Consider the following 18,103-nt stretch of genomic DNA (forward strand, 5'->3'; position numbering starts at 1 on the left):
CTGTAGGTGGGAAGCAGTGTATTAGCGGCCGGCTGCAGCAACACAAACACGTAGCGTTCATTGTTTACATTCCCGAACGATGACAGTCAAGCTTTACCATTGGCCTGTGGAGAACTGGGACAACAGAGACTCTTACCAGGAGGACTTTGAGTTGGATACGCGGTACCGTGAGTACGCAGCTGCGGCTTCCAAACATTTGATCGCTTGCCCGTACGTGCGTGCCGCTATGTGCATGTCACGTACGTGACTTCGGGGAAATATATGTGCTGTATGAACTTTGCGGAGGTGAACAGTACTTTGGGCTGTGGGATTGAGTGTGTTGTGCGGGTGTTTGAGTTGTATTGGCGGGTTATATGGACGGGACGGGGGAGGTGTTTGTTATGCGGGATTAATTTGTGGCTGATACTCCGGAGCGATTTATACTCCGAAAAATACGGTATATAGTATATTGGGTAAACAAGATGAATTGGAAGGTCTTTAATATAAACGGTTAAACGGTAGGGGTGTAAAAAAAAAAATTGATATTCGAATGAATCGCGATTCTTATTTGTAACGATTCTTAATCAATTAAAAAAAAATCAAAAATCTATTTATTTTCTATTTTTTATCTGTCCTGTCCAGCTACTCAGGCAGATCATATCTGCTTTAAAAATTTACTTCAGAAAATAGAACTGTTGGATACTTTTATTGTTGCCATTTTTGTTTTTGACTTTATTAAATGTTTAGGTAACATTTTATTTAAAAAATAAAAATAAAATTATTTTAAATAATATAAAAAATTATCAGAGCTGTTTGTCTATTTTACGGAGGAATGTAGGTTATTATAGAAGTGGCAACCAGTGTTAATATTTTTGAATCGAGAATGTTTTTGAATCGAGAATCGATTCTGAATCGAGAAACGAATCGAATCGGATCATGTGATGCCCCAAAATTAACAGCCCTACTAATTGGGACTATGTTTAGGTCACATGACACCTGGCTTGAGAATGGAGGGAAGTGCACTACACATTGTTTACGGTTACATCAAATACATTGCATTATAAATAACATAATGTGTCTGTACAAAAACAATGTGTCAGTCTGAAATCCAAAATAAATATTGCAGGAGCAATTTGAATATTTTAAAGCCGTACAGGAGGAAGGGGATTCATATGACCCCATTCGGCTTCCCTGACACAGGAAACGTGACAAATTTGGGGGTGCAGTATCCACTTTGCAGTCGAGTGTTGAACATCTTAAAATGTGCTTTGTGGCAATTCCAACTTATGTCGAGTGGCGCTTTTCAATCATTTTCAGCACACTGCATTGCAAAATGATTACCATCCCCTCTTCCTGTCAAGCAAGATCCACCCAGGAACGGGGCCCCTCCCTACCATATATTCTGGCGACCTATATTGGAGCCTTCAAGCGTTGTGACGGGGCAATGTTTCCCTTTGAACAATGTCTATAAGCTTCCCGCTTCACCGCAATTAAGTTGTCAAGGGGAAATAACAGAGCGGGACATTTTGAAAGTAATTAATGTATTTTCATCTGGTTAATCACCTGGCATCCATGGTATGCCTGTTGCCATTTATAAGTTGTTTTTGCGGAAAAAAACAAAACAAAACATATTTCAACTGTTCATTCCAACAAAGTATTCTATCCAATTAGCAAAGAGAAGGTGTTATGAGTGTGTGTATGTATATGTATATGTACTTGTATATGTACAGTATGTGTATATGTATGTTTGTACAGTAAATGTATATGTACAGTATGTGTATATGTATGTTTGTACAGTGAATGTATATGTACATGTATGTGTATATGTATGTTTGTACAGTGAATGTATATGTACATTATGTGTATATGTATGTTTGTACAGTGAATGTGTATGTACATGTATGTGTATATGTATGTTTGTACAGTAAATGTATATGTACATGTATGTGTATATGTATGTTTGTACAGTGAATGTATATGTACATGTATGTGTATATGTATGTGTGTACAGTGAATGTATATGTACATGTACGTGTATATGTATGTGTGTACAGTGAATGTATATGTACATGTATGTGTATATGTATGTTTGTACAGTGAATGTTTATGTACATGTATGTGTATATGTATGTTTGTACAGTGAATGTATATGTACATGTATGTGTATATGTATGTGTGTACAGTGAATGTATATGTACATGTATGTGTATATGTATGTTTGTACAGTGAATGTATATGTACATGTATGTGTATATGTATGTTTGTACAGTGAATGTATATGTACATGTATGTGTATATGTATGTGTGTACAGTGAATGTATATGTACATGTATGTGTATATGTATGTTTGTACAGTGAATGTGTATGTACATGTATGTGTACATGTATGTTTGTACAGTGAATGTATATGTGCATGTATGTGTATATGTATGTTTGTACAGTGAATGTGTATGTACATGTATGTGTATATGTATGTTTGTACAGTGAATGTATATGTACATGTATGTTTGTACAGTGAATGTATATGTACATGTATGTGTATATGTATGTGTGTACAGTGAATGTATATGTACATGTATGTGTATATGTATGTTTGTACAGTGAATGTATATGTACATGTATGTGTATATGTATGTGTGTACAGTGAATGTATATGTACATGTATGTGTATATGTATGTTTGTACAGTGAATGTATATGTACATGTATGTGTATATGTATGTGTGTACAGTGAATGTATATGTACATGTATGTGTATATGTATGTGTGTACAGTGAATGTATATGTATGTGTATATGTATGTGTGTACAGTGAATGTATATGTACATGTATGTGTACATGTATGTTTGTACAGTGAATGTGCGTGTGGATGTACAAACTTTGAGTGTGTAGGTATGTACTGTATTTGGGTACCTATGTGTGCGCGTATGTATGTAAATTAGGGCAGCAACAACTAATCGATTAAATCGATTAAAATCGATTACAAAAATAGTTGGTGACTAATTTAGTCATCGATTCGTTGGATCTATGCTGTGCGCATGCGCAAAGGTTTTTTTTTGTTGTTGTTTTTTTAATTATTATTATTATTATTTTTTTTTAATAAACCTTTATTTATAAACTGCAACATTTACAAACAGCTGAGAAACAATATAAAATCAACTTTTACCTTGAAAATCAGTTTTTACCTTGAAAATCAGTTTTTACCTTGAAAATCAACTTTTACCTTGAAAATCTTTTTTTTTTACCTTGAAAATCAGTTTTTGCCCTGAAAATCAGTTTTTACCTTGAAAATCAGTTTTTTACCTCGAAAATCAGTTTTTTACCTCGAAAATCGTTTTTTACCTTGAAAATCGGTTTTTACCTTGAAAATCAGTTTTTATCTTGAAAATCAACTTTTACCTTGAAAATCAGTTTTTTACCTTGAAAATCAGTTTTTACCTTGAAAATCAGTTTTTTACCTTGAAAATCAGTTTTTACCTTGAAAATTAGTTTTTACCTTGAAAATCAACTTTTACCTTGAAAATCAACTTTTACCTTGAAAATCAACTTTTACCTTGAAAATCTTTTTTTTTACCTTGAAAATCAGTTTTTGTCTTGCAAATCAGTTTTTACCTTGAAAATCAGTTTTCACCTTGAAAATCAACTTTTACCTTGAAAATCTTTTTTTTTTACCTTGAAAATCAGTTTTTGCCCTGAAAATCAGTTTTTACCTTGAAAATCAGTTTTTTACCTTGAAAATCAGTTTTTTACCTCGAAAATCGGTTTTTACCTCAAAAATCAGTTTTTTACCTTGAAAATCAGTTTTTACCTTGAAAATCCGTTTTTTACCTTGTATGTTGTTGTTTTTTCCAATAAAATACTGGAATGGATAGAAATGTAGTTTGTCTCTTTTATCCGATTATTAATCGAAGTAATAATCAACAGATTAATCGATTATCAAATTAGTTGTTAGTTGCAGCCCTAATGTATATACGTATGAATAATTGTGTGTATGTGAGTATATATACATATGTGTGTATTTGTATGTACACTACATTTGACTCCCAGAGGATGCTTATTAATTATTATTATTATTATTTATTTTTTTAATAAACCTTTATTTATAAACTGCAACATTTACAAACAGCTGAAAAACAATATAAAATCAACTTTTACCTTGAAAATCAGTTTTTACCTTGAAAATCAGTTTTTTACCTTGAAAATCAGTTTTTACCTTGAAAATCAGTTTTTTAGCTTGAAAATAAGTTTTTACCTTGAAAATCAACTTTTAACCTTGAAAATCTTTTTTTTTTTACCTTGAAAATCAGTTTTTGCCTTGAAAATCATTTTTTATCTTGAAAATAATTTTTTTACCTTGAAATTCAGGTTTTACCTTGAAAATCAGTTTTTTACCTTGTATGCTGTTTTTTTTTCAACAAAATACTGGAAAGGATAGAAATGTAGTTTGTCTCTTTTATCCGATTATTAATCGATTAATCGAAGTAATAATCGACAGATTAATCGATTATCAAATTAGTTGTTAGTTGCAGCCCTAATGTATATACGTATGAATAATTGTGTGTATGTGAGTATATATGTGTATTTGTATGTACACTATATTTGACTCCCAGAGGATGCTTATTATATTAAAAAAAAACAGGTTGTTTGTATCTTCAAGTGCTTTTCATCAGTTTTAGCAAACTTAGATTTCCGTGTAGGTTTTTTTTTTTTTTAAATCGATTTATTTGCAGACATCCCAGCCAAAGAAGCTTAGCAGGTACATTGTAATTGTGGCATAGAAGGTAGACCCTCTATTTCCTGGCCAAGTCGCAGCATCAGCATGAACGGCCAGCCGGTTTACTTTGCACTAGTAATATCATTCCACTTCTCGCCTCGGGATTATCCACATCAGAATCTATTGATGCATTTCCCGGCTTTAGTGTGCCGGTTTCGCTCCCAAAGGAGCGTTGCTCGTGTTGGGAATACAACTCAATGATTCCAGTCACAGTTAGCCCCTGGCCGTACAGTATGTGCAGCCAAAGTGCGCTACATACATCCAACAGACTTAAGGAGATGATGTGTGCTTTTTTTTTTCCCTTCTTCCTTGCCATCTATCAAACACCGGTGAAGACGCTTCAAAAAATCCACACGGGAATCAAAGTTAAAAATCCCCGATGGATATAATGGAGGAGGTTTCATGTAGATGAGCTTTTTATTCATGGAAGCAGTAATTTCTCTGCATGTGATCCCCATTGCGATGCTTGCAGCGTCGCCAGAATATTCACCAATTTTACCGGTTGTGACCACGCACGCCAAGTGTGAAATAATGCCTCAGTATGCATAATATTAATCTAAAATAAAGGAGAAGACGTTCCAATCATCTTTTTGGTCGCCTTCATATTAGTTTCATTTCCTTTTTTTTCCCGCTCACTACACTGCAAAAAGTGAAATCTAAGTAAGATTAAATATCTCAAATAAGGGTGATATTTGCTTATTTTCTGTCTGATAAGATCATTCTTCTCACTAAGCAGATTTTATGTTAGAGTGTTTTACTTGTTTTAAGGGTTTTGGTCCTAAATGATCTCAGTAAGATATTACAGCTTGTTGCTGAGATTTGATGACCTATATTGAGTAAAACATGCTTGAAACTAGAATATCAACTGTTGCAAAGCTGTGTCATCAACACTCACAAGTATACAACTACTTTTTTAAAGTAATATTTTCTTATTTCAAGCATGAACGAAAAAAATCATGATTTTGACACAATTGTGTCTCATAATTTAAACAGATGACAGCCGAATTGACTTTTCTGTTTTATTTTCAATGAAACAATAGAAAATACGTACTCATATAGTAGTACAGTTGGCACAGTACAGTAAACTGACAGTTAATATTTAAACATTTCTAACAATTTTGAACAGAAATAGTTCATGCACATTCAGATGAATTCTTCAAAATTACAATACTTGTAACTTGCTGTATATATGTGCGCTAATTGATGGAAAGAGCACGCACTTGGCGCGATGATGTCATGTTATCCATGGAAAAATGCATTTTTAGACCATATGATTTGCCTGAGTGGCTAGGAGACCCCGAGAGTAACAAGCAGTTGCCTTGTTGCCTTTCCATTAAGAACAATAAATTAGTTTTTAGTATAAGTTTGCTGGTTTCAAGAAATGTAATGGCGAGCGCATATCATTATGTCAAGATAATGGCACTAGCATTTACTTCATTTAAGAATATTTTTCAACATATTGAGCAAAAAGGTCTCTTTTTTTTCTACCAAGAAAAGTGCACTTGTTATTAGTAAGAATATACTTATTTTAAGGTATTTTTGGGTTCATTGAGGTTAGCTAATTTTACTTGTTTTGGAAAGTCTTGACAAGCCAAAATTTCTTGTTCTATTGGCAGATAATTTTGCTTAGTTGAAATAAAATACCCCTCATTTTTGTATTTTTTGTTTTTTTTGTTTTTGAACACTGACTTTTTGCAGTGTAGACAATGGAAATGTGAGTTGACGGGGACTTAACATAAAAAAAAAAAGAAAAAAGAAAAACGCCAACCCTATATTCCGGCTTGCTTAGGAATGTGTTGTGTTCGTGAGCAAACAGAAACCAAGTCAATACCAAGACCAGGTTAATATTTGATCATTCATGAGGGAACGGATGTGTGCTTTGCTGCACATCTTGAAATAAAGCTACAATTAGGGATGTCCGATAATATCGGCCTGCCGATATTATCGGCCGATAAATGCGTTAAAATGTAATATCGGAAATTATCGGTATCGGTTTTTTTATTATCGGTATCATTTTTTTAATTTTTTTTTTATTAAATCAACATAAAAAACACAAGATACACTTACAATTAGTGCACCAACCCAAAAAACCTCCCTCCCCCCATTTCTTTCTGTTATCAATATTCTGGTTCCTACATTATATATCAATATATATCAATACAGTCTGCAAGGGATACAGTCCGTAAGCACACATGATTGTGCGTGCTGCTGCTCCACTAATAGTACTAACCTTTAACAGTTAATTTTACTCATTTTCATTAATTACTAGTTTCTATGTAACTGTTTTTATATTGTTTTACTTTCTTTTTTATTCAAGAAAATGTTTTTAATTTAGTTATCTCATTTTATTATTATTTTTAAAAAGTACCTTATCTTCACCATACATGGTTGTCCAAATTAGGCATAATAATGTGTTAATTCCACGACTGCATATATCGGTTGATATCGGTATCGGTTGATATCGGTATCGGTAATTAAAGAGTTGGACAATATCGGAATATCGGATATCGGCAAAAAGCCATTATCGGACATCCCTAGCTACAATAATCGAAAGTTGTTGAAAAATGCAACACTGTTTGTTAACACTCAGCATCAAAGGTTGGAATTGGGGGTTAAATCACCAAAAAATGATTCCCGGGCGCGGCCACCGCTGCTGCTCACTGCTCCCATTACCTCCCAGGGGGTGGAACAAGGGGATGGGTCAAATGCAGAAGGTAATTTCACCACACCTAGTGTGTGTGTGACTATCATTGGTACTTTAACTTTAACGCATTGCCTAATTGTATGTCATTCTGTAGTTTTCTGATTTTAAAGGGCCAACCTATTATTGACAACATTGGCACTTATTTTATTTTTTGGGACCTACAAATAATGAAATCAGCTGTTTTGTTTTTACTTTGTGAAGCAAATAAACGGTATCCTCTTCATTACAATTGTTGCTTATGTTTTTATCGGATGGTATCTGCTTTGACTGAAGAGTACCGCCCAGAGGTCGAGAGATCTGGTTTTCCATCGCATAATCCAGGTGTGTTAGTCTGACTTAATGTTGTCCCGATACCAATATTTTGGTAGCGGTACCGCTACCAAAATGTATTTTGTTTCTTTTCGGTTCTTTTGTAAATAAAGGGGACCACAAAAAATGTCATTATTGGCTATGTTATCATAGTATTATCGACTAAATACACTATTGTACTTGGTATCATTACAGCGGATGTTAGGTGTAGATCCACCAATGGCGTTTGTTTATCTTTTAGCGTCCTGGAAGAGTTGGTGCTGCAAGGAATTCTGGGAATTTGTTCTGTAGTGTTTATGGTGTGTTGCGGTGCAAATATTCTCCAAAAATGTGTTTGTCGTTGTTGTTTAGTGTGGTTTCACTATATGACACAGGTTTATGACAGTGTTGGCGTCGTTCATACTGCCACCCTTAGTGTGACATGTATGGCTGTTGACTAAGGATGCACTTCATTTACATGTGTGTAGTCTTTTTAAAGTTAAGATGATAGTCTGAATGGTTAATGATTGTATCTAGTGACATTTTGACTTGACTTTGGAAACCATAGACCAGTTTTAACATAGCCAATGTAATGAGTTTGGGATGCTCTGGTGTGTACTAATCGCCATGGAAACATGCTCATCTGCATGGCACCGGTACAGTACTGAATATGATTAATTAGTATTGCGGTACTATACTAATACCGGTATACCGTACAACCATAGTCTGACTTTACTAAAAACCAAACTCTGTTGGATTGAGGAGTTTCCAGGGGTTGTAGGAGGCTTACTTAGAACCTTATTTTTTAAGTAATCGGACTAATTTAGTGCAGAACACAAGAACTGAGTGTCATATTGTGTATAGCAGGGGTCACCAACGCGGTGCCCGCGGGCACCAGGTAGCCCGTAAGGACCAGATGAGTAGCCCGCTGGCCTGTTCTAAAAATAGCTCAAATAGCAGCACTTACCAGTGAGCTGCCTCTATTTTTTAAATTGTATTTATTTACTAGCAAGCTGGTCTCGCTTTGCCCGACATTTTTAATTCTAAGAGAGACAAAACTCAAATAGAATTTGAAAATCCAAGAAAATATTTTAAAGACTTGGTCTTCACTTGTTTAAATAAATTCATTAATTTTTTTACTTTGCTTCTTATAACTTTCAGGAAGACAATTTTACAGGAAAAAATACAACCTTAAAAATGATTTTAGGATTTTTAAACACATATACCTTTTTACCTTTTGAATTCCTTCCTCTTCTTTCCTGACAATTTAAATCAATGTTCAAGTATTTTTTTTTTTTTATTGTAAAGAATAATAAAACCATTTTGATTAAATTCTTCATTTTAGCTTCTGTTTTTTCGACGAAGAATATTTGTGAAATATTTCTTCAAACTTATTATGATTAAAATTAAAAAAAAAATTATTCTGGCAAATCTAGAAAATCTGTAGAATCAAATTTAAATCTTATTTCAAAGTCTTTTGAATTTATTTTAAAATGTTTGTTCTGGAAAATCTAGAAGAAATAATGATTTGTCTTTGTTAGAAATATAGCTTGGTCCAATTTGTTATGTATTCTAACAAAGTGTAGATTGGATTTTAACCTATTTAAAACATGTCATCAAAATTCTAGAATTAATCTTAATCAGGAAAAATTACTATTGATGTTCCATAAATTATTTTTTAAGTTTTTCTCTTCTTTTTTTCGGTTGAATTTTGAATTTTAAAGAGTCGAAATTGAAGATAAACTATGTTTCAAAATTTAATTGTCATTTTTTTCGTGTTTTCTCCTCTTTTAAACCGTTCAATTAAGTGTAAATATCATTAATTATTAATAATAACGTAGAGTTAAAGGTAAATTGAGCAAATTGGCTATTTCTGGCAATTTATTTAAGTGTGTATCAAACTGGTAGCCCTTCGCATTAATCACTACCCAAGAAGTAGCTCTTGCTTTCAAAAAGGTTGGTGACCCCTGGTGTATAGTATGTGTTTTGGTAGCATCTTCATCCTGTATCACTTTTATGTTTTCGCATAATTCGAAGGAATCATCAAATATGTCCGCCTGATCCATTGTTGCAGTTTGTAGAAATACAACTAAAGAAGGGTTAGGCCCGCATACATTTCCAAATGATGGGAATATGATGAAAGTATGGACGTCTCCAGTCAAAATTGACTTGGACAGAAATTGGACGAACCAAGCGAGGAGAGTGTAATTCGTAGCCATCATTTTAATGATTCTGACTACAAACAAGAAAGGTTTTGGTCTGAGCTGAATGGGGGAAAAAAAAAAGAAAAGACTCAAGCCAAATGCGGTCAGGAAAATCCGAAGCAACCTTGAGCGGAGAGAGACTGAATCAGAACGGGTGAAAAAAGGGCAGACCCAACGCTCAAAACCTAGAGAAAAAGAAGTCAAGACGCCAGTATTCTCATTGTGTCCTCTTCGGCTGATGTTTGACTTGGGATTTGTGTGGAAATGCTAAAAGAACACAGTGATACGGAACTGCACCGCCCACGGCCGGGCCTCGGTCAGGATTGGGCTCCGCGTCCTTGGCCTCAGCTTCAGGCTCAAAACGATGCGGTTGAAGTCTGCCATTGGGGGCTAACTGGTGGCTTCTTCAGCTTCTTCGTCTAAAGCAGTGGTTCTTAACCTTGTTGGAGGTACCGAACCCCACCAGTTTCATATGCACATTCTCCGAACCCTTCTTTAATAAAAAATAAAATGTTTTTTCTTAATTTAAACTTAATTTGTAAATATTAATCATGAAATGATGTTATTATATTAAATAAATACTAATAAAGATATATTTTACAAACAGAAAGTTACAGGAATTTACACATGATCCCATGTTTACATCTCATTGTGCAACATGTGGATGTTTTAGTGGGACCTAAATGCGATATCTGAAAGGGGTACAAATTATTTCCAAAGCAGGACCCCCCACAAGCATGAACATATGCGCGAACCCCCCCCCCCCCCCCCCCCCCCCCCCGGGACACATTTTGAAGCGTTTACCGGTCCGCAGCTACAAAAAGATTAATGAGCGGCTAATGGATGGATTTTTCTTCACTGATGGCCATGATAAATACAAAATACAATAAAAAAACAAAAAAACAAGCAAAAATACTGAGAGGATGCTTTATTGTTTGTGCTGTGGTGCTATTTTTTGGACGAATTCACTCACAGTGCAATGTTCTTCCATTTAGACTTAGACAAATTTTATTGATCCACAAGTGAAATTGTTCCACACAGTAGCTCAGTTTCAAAGGATGGAAAGGGTAAGGATTGGAAAGGATAATGCAGGTATTAAGTAGACTAAAAAATTTACCATAATAGCAATATAATATTTAACATATATATAATATTTACATATTACATATACAGTATATACAGTATATATATATATATATATATATATATATATATATATATATATATATATATATATATATATATATATATATATATATATATATATATATATATATATATATATATATATATATATATACATAATATATAATTTAGTGTTTTCAACAACCGGAAGTAGAGTGCCGTTCAGTCGTCTAGCCGTCCATAACGTTCCTACTCTCAAAGATTTGTCATTCATCACTCCAAGCAACGTTTGTAAGTTTTACAGTATAACTAAAACTGTTTGTACTTTCTAAACTGCATATTTGTATGTGCTATCGTAATTTAATGACGCTAGCGTCATTAGCATTAGCTAATGTGCCAACACGTTTACGAGTATCCGTGTTAGTACTACTAACTTACAATGACATTCTTTTTGTATTATTTCAGTTTCACAAATTCCTCAGTAAACTCACTAAGACGTCACCGTGGAGTTATTGAGACTGTTTAGCTGATTGGAGAGCTAGCTTCCGCAGCTAGTGGGTCCATGATGATGACTTTAGTTTTGTTTGATCAGCCGTTTTACTACCCTGTTACAGGCACCGTTTGGAAACAATTAAGGTATGGAAATAAACATGTACAGAATCTTACTGCGTAAATAACTCAATTTGTAACGTATGTATCTGCGGTTTATAGTCTGGTGCGGCTCATATATGGGAAAAAATATTCAAAAATTTAGTGGGTGTGGGTGTGCTCTGTAGTCTGGAAAATATGGTATATTTAGTTACAGTCGTGGTCAAAAGTTTACATACACTTGTAAAGAACATAATGTCATGGCTGTCTTGAGTTTCCAATCATTTCTACAACTCTTATTTTTTTGTGATAGAGTGATTGGAGCACATACTTGTTTGTTACAAATAAAAAACATTTTATGAAGTTTGCTTCTTTTATGAATTTATTATGGGTCTACTGAAAATGTGAGCAAATCTGCTGGGTCAAAAGTATACATACAGCAATGTTAATATTTGCTTACATGTCCCTTGGCAAGTTTCACTGCAATAAGGCGCTTTTGGTAGCCATCCACAAGCTTCTGGTGGAATGTTTAACCACTCCTCTTGACAAAATTGGTGTAGTTCAGCTAAGTTTGTTGGTTTTCTGACATGGACTTGTTTCTTCAGCATTGTCCACACGTTTAAGTCAGGACTTTGGGAAGGCCATTCTAAAACCTTAATTCTAGCCTGATTTAGCCATTCCTTTACCACTTTTGATGTGTTTGGGGTCATTGTCCTGTTGGAACACCCAACTGCGCACAAGACCCAACCTCCGGGCTGATGATTTTAGGTTGTCCTGAAGAATTTGGAGGTAATTGTCCTTTTTCATTGTCGCATTTACTCTCTGTAAAGCACCAGTTCCATTGGCAGCAAAACAGGCCCAGAGCATAATACTACCACCACCATGCTTGACGGTAGGTTGACGGCAGAGAAGCCAAAAGGTGTCGTCAATCATAATCACTCACATGAAGTTAAGAGGCCATGCCATGAAGCTAGTTTGATTTGATTGCAACTTTTCTACATCACCAAAATTGATAATGTACAAACCCCGTTTCCATAAAAAATTGTGTTAGATGTAAATATAAACGGAATACAATGATTTGCAAATCATTTTCAACCCATATTCAGTTGAATGCACTACAAAGACAACATATTTGATGTTCAAACTCATAAACTGTATTTATTTTTTGCAAATAATAATTAACTTAGAATTTCATGGCTGCAACACGTGCCAAAGTAGATGGGAAAGGGCATGTTCACCACTGTGTTACATGGCCTTTCCTTTTAACAACACTCAGTAAACGTTTGGGAACTGAGGAGACACATTTTTGAAGCTTCTCAGGTGGAATTATTTCCCATTCTTGCTTGATGTACAGCTTAAGTTGTTCAACAGTCCGGGGTTTAGTTACTGACAGTGGGTTTCTGAAGTGTTCCTGAGCCCATGTGGTGATATCCTTTACACACTGATGTCGCTTGTTGATGCAGTACAGCCTGAGGGATGGAAGGTCACGGGCTTAGCTGCTTACGTGCAGTGATTTCTCCAGATTCTCGGAACCCTTTGATGATATTACGGACCGCTCGTCCATCGAGAGCCTGCTGACCTACTGTATTACAGTATGGTACATCTAACAAAATTTCCCAACTCATATGGAAACGGGGTTTGTATGTTGCTGTATGTATACTGTCGACACAGCATATTTGGTCACATAATAAATTCATAAAAGAACCAAACTTCATGAATGTTTTTTGTGACCAACAAGTATTTGCTCCAATCACTCTATCACAAACAAATAAGAGTTGTAGAATCTTATTGGAAACTCAAGACAGCCATGACATTATGTTCTTTACTAGTGTATGTAAACTTTTGCCCACGACTCTATGTACCGATTACTCAAAAAACAAATTGATATTGTTTTGCGCAATGACTGCCAGGTTAATTTTCAGGAGCCAAAAATAAAGGAAGATAACTTGTTAGTAACGACTAACAAGCTGTTACGACACTGAGATGCATCCAATTTAATACGACACTACAAGTGTTTGACAATACGTGGACTATGGGTTGTTTGTTTTCCCGAGATGCAAGTAAAGCTGGATCGGACATGGCTTGGAGGTGAGTACATATTTATTTAAACACTAACAAAAGGAACAAACGAAAAGCGCGCACAAGGGCGGAAGTACAAAATTGGCTATGAACAAAATTAACACATAAACGGACTAAGGACATGAAACAAAATTTACTTGGTCAAGCATGGAAAGATCATAGAACTATGGCATGGACGCGTAATCACGGAGGTATCAGAGTTAATGTCACCAGCCTGACTTCCTGGCAACTATCGGTTTAAATAATACAGACATGATTGACAACAGGTGCGCGAGTGCAAAACGTGAAACAGGTGAAACTAATTGGGTTGCTATGGTAACAAAACAAACGAGAGTGCACAAAGAGTCCAAAAACCAAAGCGAACATAACCAAAACAAAACATGATCACACAGACATGACAGTGTTATTTCTAACTCTATACTAACAGTTTCTAACTCTACACCAGGGGTCACCAACCTTTTTGAAAGCAAGAGCTACTTCTTGGGTACTGATTAATGCAAAGGGCTACCAGTTTGATACACACTTAAATAAATTGCCAGAAATAGCCAATTTGCTCAATTTACCTTTAACTCTACGTTATTATTAATAATTAATGATATTTACACTTAATTGAACGGTTTAAAAGAGGAGAAAACACGAAAAAAATGACAATTAAATTTTGAAACATAGTTTATCTTCAATTTCGACTCTTTAAAATTCAAAATTCAACCGAAAAAAAGAAGAGAAAAACTGAAAAAAATAATTTATGGAACATCATTAGTAATTTTTCCTGATTAAGATTAATTTTAGAATTTTGATGACATGTTTTAAATAGGTTAAAATCCAATCTACACTTTGTTAGAATACATAACAAATTGGACCAAGCTATATTTCTAACAAAGACAAATCATTATTTCTTCTAGATTTTCCAGAACAAACATTTGAAAATAAATTCAAAAGACTTTGAAATAAGATTTAAATTTGATTCTACAGATTTTCTAGATTTGCCAGAATAATTTTTTTTGAATTTTAATCATAATAAGTTTGAAGAAATATTTCACAAATATTTTTCGTCGAAAAAACAGAAGCTAAAATGAAGAATTTAATTAAAATGGTTTTATTATTCTTTACAATAAAAAAAAAAAAATACTTGAACATTGATTAAAATTGTCAGGGAAGAAGAGGAAGGAATTTAAAAGGTAAAAAGGTATATGTGTTTAAAAATCCTAAAATCATTTTTAAGGTTGTATTTTTTCCTGTAAAATTGTCTTCCTGAAAGTTATAAGAAGCAAAGTAAAAAAAAATAATGAATTTATTTAAACAATTGAAGACCAAGTCTTTAAAATATTTTATTGGATTTTCAAAATCTATTTGAGTTTTGTCTCTCTTAGAAATAAAAATGTCGGGCAAAGCGAGACCAGCTTGCTAGTAAATAAATAAAATTTAAAAAATAGAGGCAGCTCACTGGTAAGTGCTGCTATTTGAGCTATTTTTAGAACAGGCCGGCGGGCTACTCATCTGGTCCTTACGGGCTACCTGGTGCCCGCGGGCACCGCGTTGGTGACCCCTGCTCTACACTAACAGTTTAACACAGAAGCATGCTTTATTTTTTTTAAAGGCTGTAATCTACTGTTCTATTTGCTGTCAGTGTGACTCATGAGGACATAAACAAGGCGGCTCGCGCATATGTTCATGCTCGTCCTCCGTTTTCACTCCTGCCTACAAGGCTTTACCGTGCTGCCAATGAAATGCAGAGCCGGTCGGGTGTAGAGGACTGAGGCCGTCATGCTAGGAGCTAGAGCGAACCATACAGTTCTGCAGCGTGGTCCCATCAAAGCAGAGCCATTTATCATCCAAAGGCTCAGGTAGGCCAAAGCCAAACGATGGAGACGGAAAAGAGAATCATTAAAACTTTAGTGCTTTTCCCTAAGGAAGGACGGCTGCACTCTCTGGCAACCACCAACCAACTTTGGCTCGAAGATTTAGGTTGCATTTGTGTGCTCCCATGATGCTTTGCTCTCACCTTTTAAAAGCCTTCAGGGCATACAATCGACTATTCCAGCTTGTTTGCTCAAATGAATAAAAGTCATTGGTTGAAACTTGATAGGATCGCTTGTTTTGGTCAATTGCTTTTTATGTTTTTTTGCTACAAACGGGTATTGGTTGAGGGAATTGTGGCTTCAACGATTGGAATTGGTTGAGGTAAAGCTTGTAAACGGGAGAATATCAGGGTTTTACTTACCAGTGTGTCTGTCCACGGTGAAGAACTTCTCTTCTTCCGGGACGCTGTAGACCACTCTGGCACTGCTGCCGTACGACGGGTCGTCAGCGTCTGACGCAGTAATCTTCAGAACGGACGTTCCTGTTAATGACATGTTAGGATAATCAGTTTTACCTGGAAAAAAAACGGACAAGGTTGTGGAATAATTATAATAATAATAAATTATATTTGTAAAAGCACTTTCCATTGAACAAACAACCTCAAAGTGCTACAGTGCATTTAAAAAACGACAACGCCAGAACCACAAATAGCTGTCCTCAACGAGTAAAATAAATAGTAAAATAAAAAAAAAACTAGAACAGCCTAATAGCTAGAACTAGCACATATACACTACCGTTCAAAAGTTTGGGGGTCACATTGAAATGTCCTTATTTTTGAAGGAAAAGCACTGTACTTTTCAATGAAGATAACTTTAAACTAGTCTTAACTTTAAAGCAATACACTCTATACCAGGGGTCACCAACACGGTGCCCGCGGGCACCAGGTAGCCCGTAAGGACAAGATGAGTAGCCCGCCGGCCTGTTCTAAAAATAGCTCAAATAGCAGCACTTACCTGTGAGCTGCCTCTATTTTTTAAATGTTATTTATTTACTACCAAGCTGGTCTCACTTTGCCCGACATTTTTAATTCTAAGAGAGACAAAACTCAAATAGAATTTGAAAATCCAAGAAAATATTTTAAAGACTTGGTCTTCACTTGTTTAAATAAATTCATTAATTTTTTTACTTTGCTTCTTATAACTTTCAGAAAGACAATTTTAGAGGAAAAAATACAACCTTAAAAATGATTTTAGGATTTTTAAACACATATACCTTTTTACCTTTTAAATTCCTTCCTCTTCTTTCCTGACAATTTAAATCAATGTTCAAGTATTTTTTTATTTTTTTATTGTAAAGAATAATAAAACCGTTTTAATTAAATTCTTAATTTTAGCTTCTGTTTTTTCGACGAAGAATATTTGTGAAATATTTCTTCAAACTTATTATGATTAAAATTCAAAAAAAAATATTCTGGCAAATCTAGAAAAATCTGTAGAATCAAATTTAAATCCTATTTCAAAGTCTTTTGAATTTCTTTTAAAATGTTTGTTCTGGAAAATGTAGAAGAAATAATGATTTGTCTTTGTTAGAAATATATCTTGGTCCAATTTGTTATATATTCTAACAAAGTGTAGATTGGATTTTAACCTATTTAAAACATGTCATCAAAATTCTAAAATTAATCTTAATCAGGAAAAATTACTAATGATGTTCCATAAATTTTTTTTTTAAAGTTTTTCTCTTCTTTTTTTTGGTTTAATTTTGAATTTTAAAGAGTCGAAATTGAAGATAAACTATGTTTCAAAATTGAATTGTCATTTTTTTCGTGTTTTCTCCTCTTTTAAACCGTTCAATTAAGTGTAAATATCATTAATTATTAACAATAACATAGAGTTAAAGGTAACTTGAGCAAATTGGCTATTTCTGGCAATTTATTTAAGTGTGTATCAAACCGGTAGCCCTTCGCATTAATCACTACCCAAGAAGTAGCTCTTGGTTTCAAAAAGGTTGGTGACTCCTGCTCTATACATTGCTAATGTGGTAAATGACTATTCTAGCTGCAAATGTCTGGTTTTTGGTGCAATATCTACATAGGTGTATAGAGGCCCATTTCCAGCAACTATCACTCCAGTGTTCTAATGGTACAATGTGTTTGCTCATTGGCTCAGAAGGCTAATTGATGATTAGAAAACCCTTGTGCAATCATGTTCACACATCTGAAAACAGTTTAGCTCGTTACAGAAGCTACAAAACTGACCTTCCTTTGAGCAGATTGAGTTTCTGGAGCATCACATTTGTGGGGTCAATTAAACGCTCAAAATGGCCAGCAAAAGAGAACTTTCATCTGAAACTCGACAGTCTATTCTTGTTCTTAGAAATGAAGGCTATTCCACAAAATTGTTTGGGTGACCCCAAACTTTTGAACGGTAGTGTATATAACGCTAGATTTTGGATAAATCACTAGTCTGGTACTCTGACATTTGAGATTTTGTGTTTTACCATGAAGGCACTTCGTAGGTTAGACCAATCTTAATCTTAATCCACTTTTATCGGAATAACCGTA

The 18,103-nt window shown here is 34.5% G+C and overlaps 1 protein-coding gene across 2 annotated transcripts in view; it reads right to left on the reverse strand.

The window, feature by feature from the left end:
* The window catches only part of LOC133643496 (cadherin-22-like), a 1,271,581-nt gene that overhangs the window by 149,286 nt on the left and 1,104,192 nt on the right, over positions 1–18,103 (reverse strand). For both annotated transcript variants that reach the window (XM_062038118.1, XM_062038117.1), the window contains exon 7: positions 15,962–16,081. In XM_062038118.1, coding sequence (XP_061894102.1) covers positions 15,962–16,081 — 120 coding nt within the window. The remainder of the gene's footprint in view (positions 1–15,961; positions 16,082–18,103) is intronic.

Source organism: Entelurus aequoreus, linkage group LG26, assembly GCF_033978785.1.
Source record: "Entelurus aequoreus isolate RoL-2023_Sb linkage group LG26, RoL_Eaeq_v1.1, whole genome shotgun sequence".
Taxonomy (NCBI): domain Eukaryota; kingdom Metazoa; phylum Chordata; class Actinopteri; order Syngnathiformes; family Syngnathidae; genus Entelurus; species Entelurus aequoreus.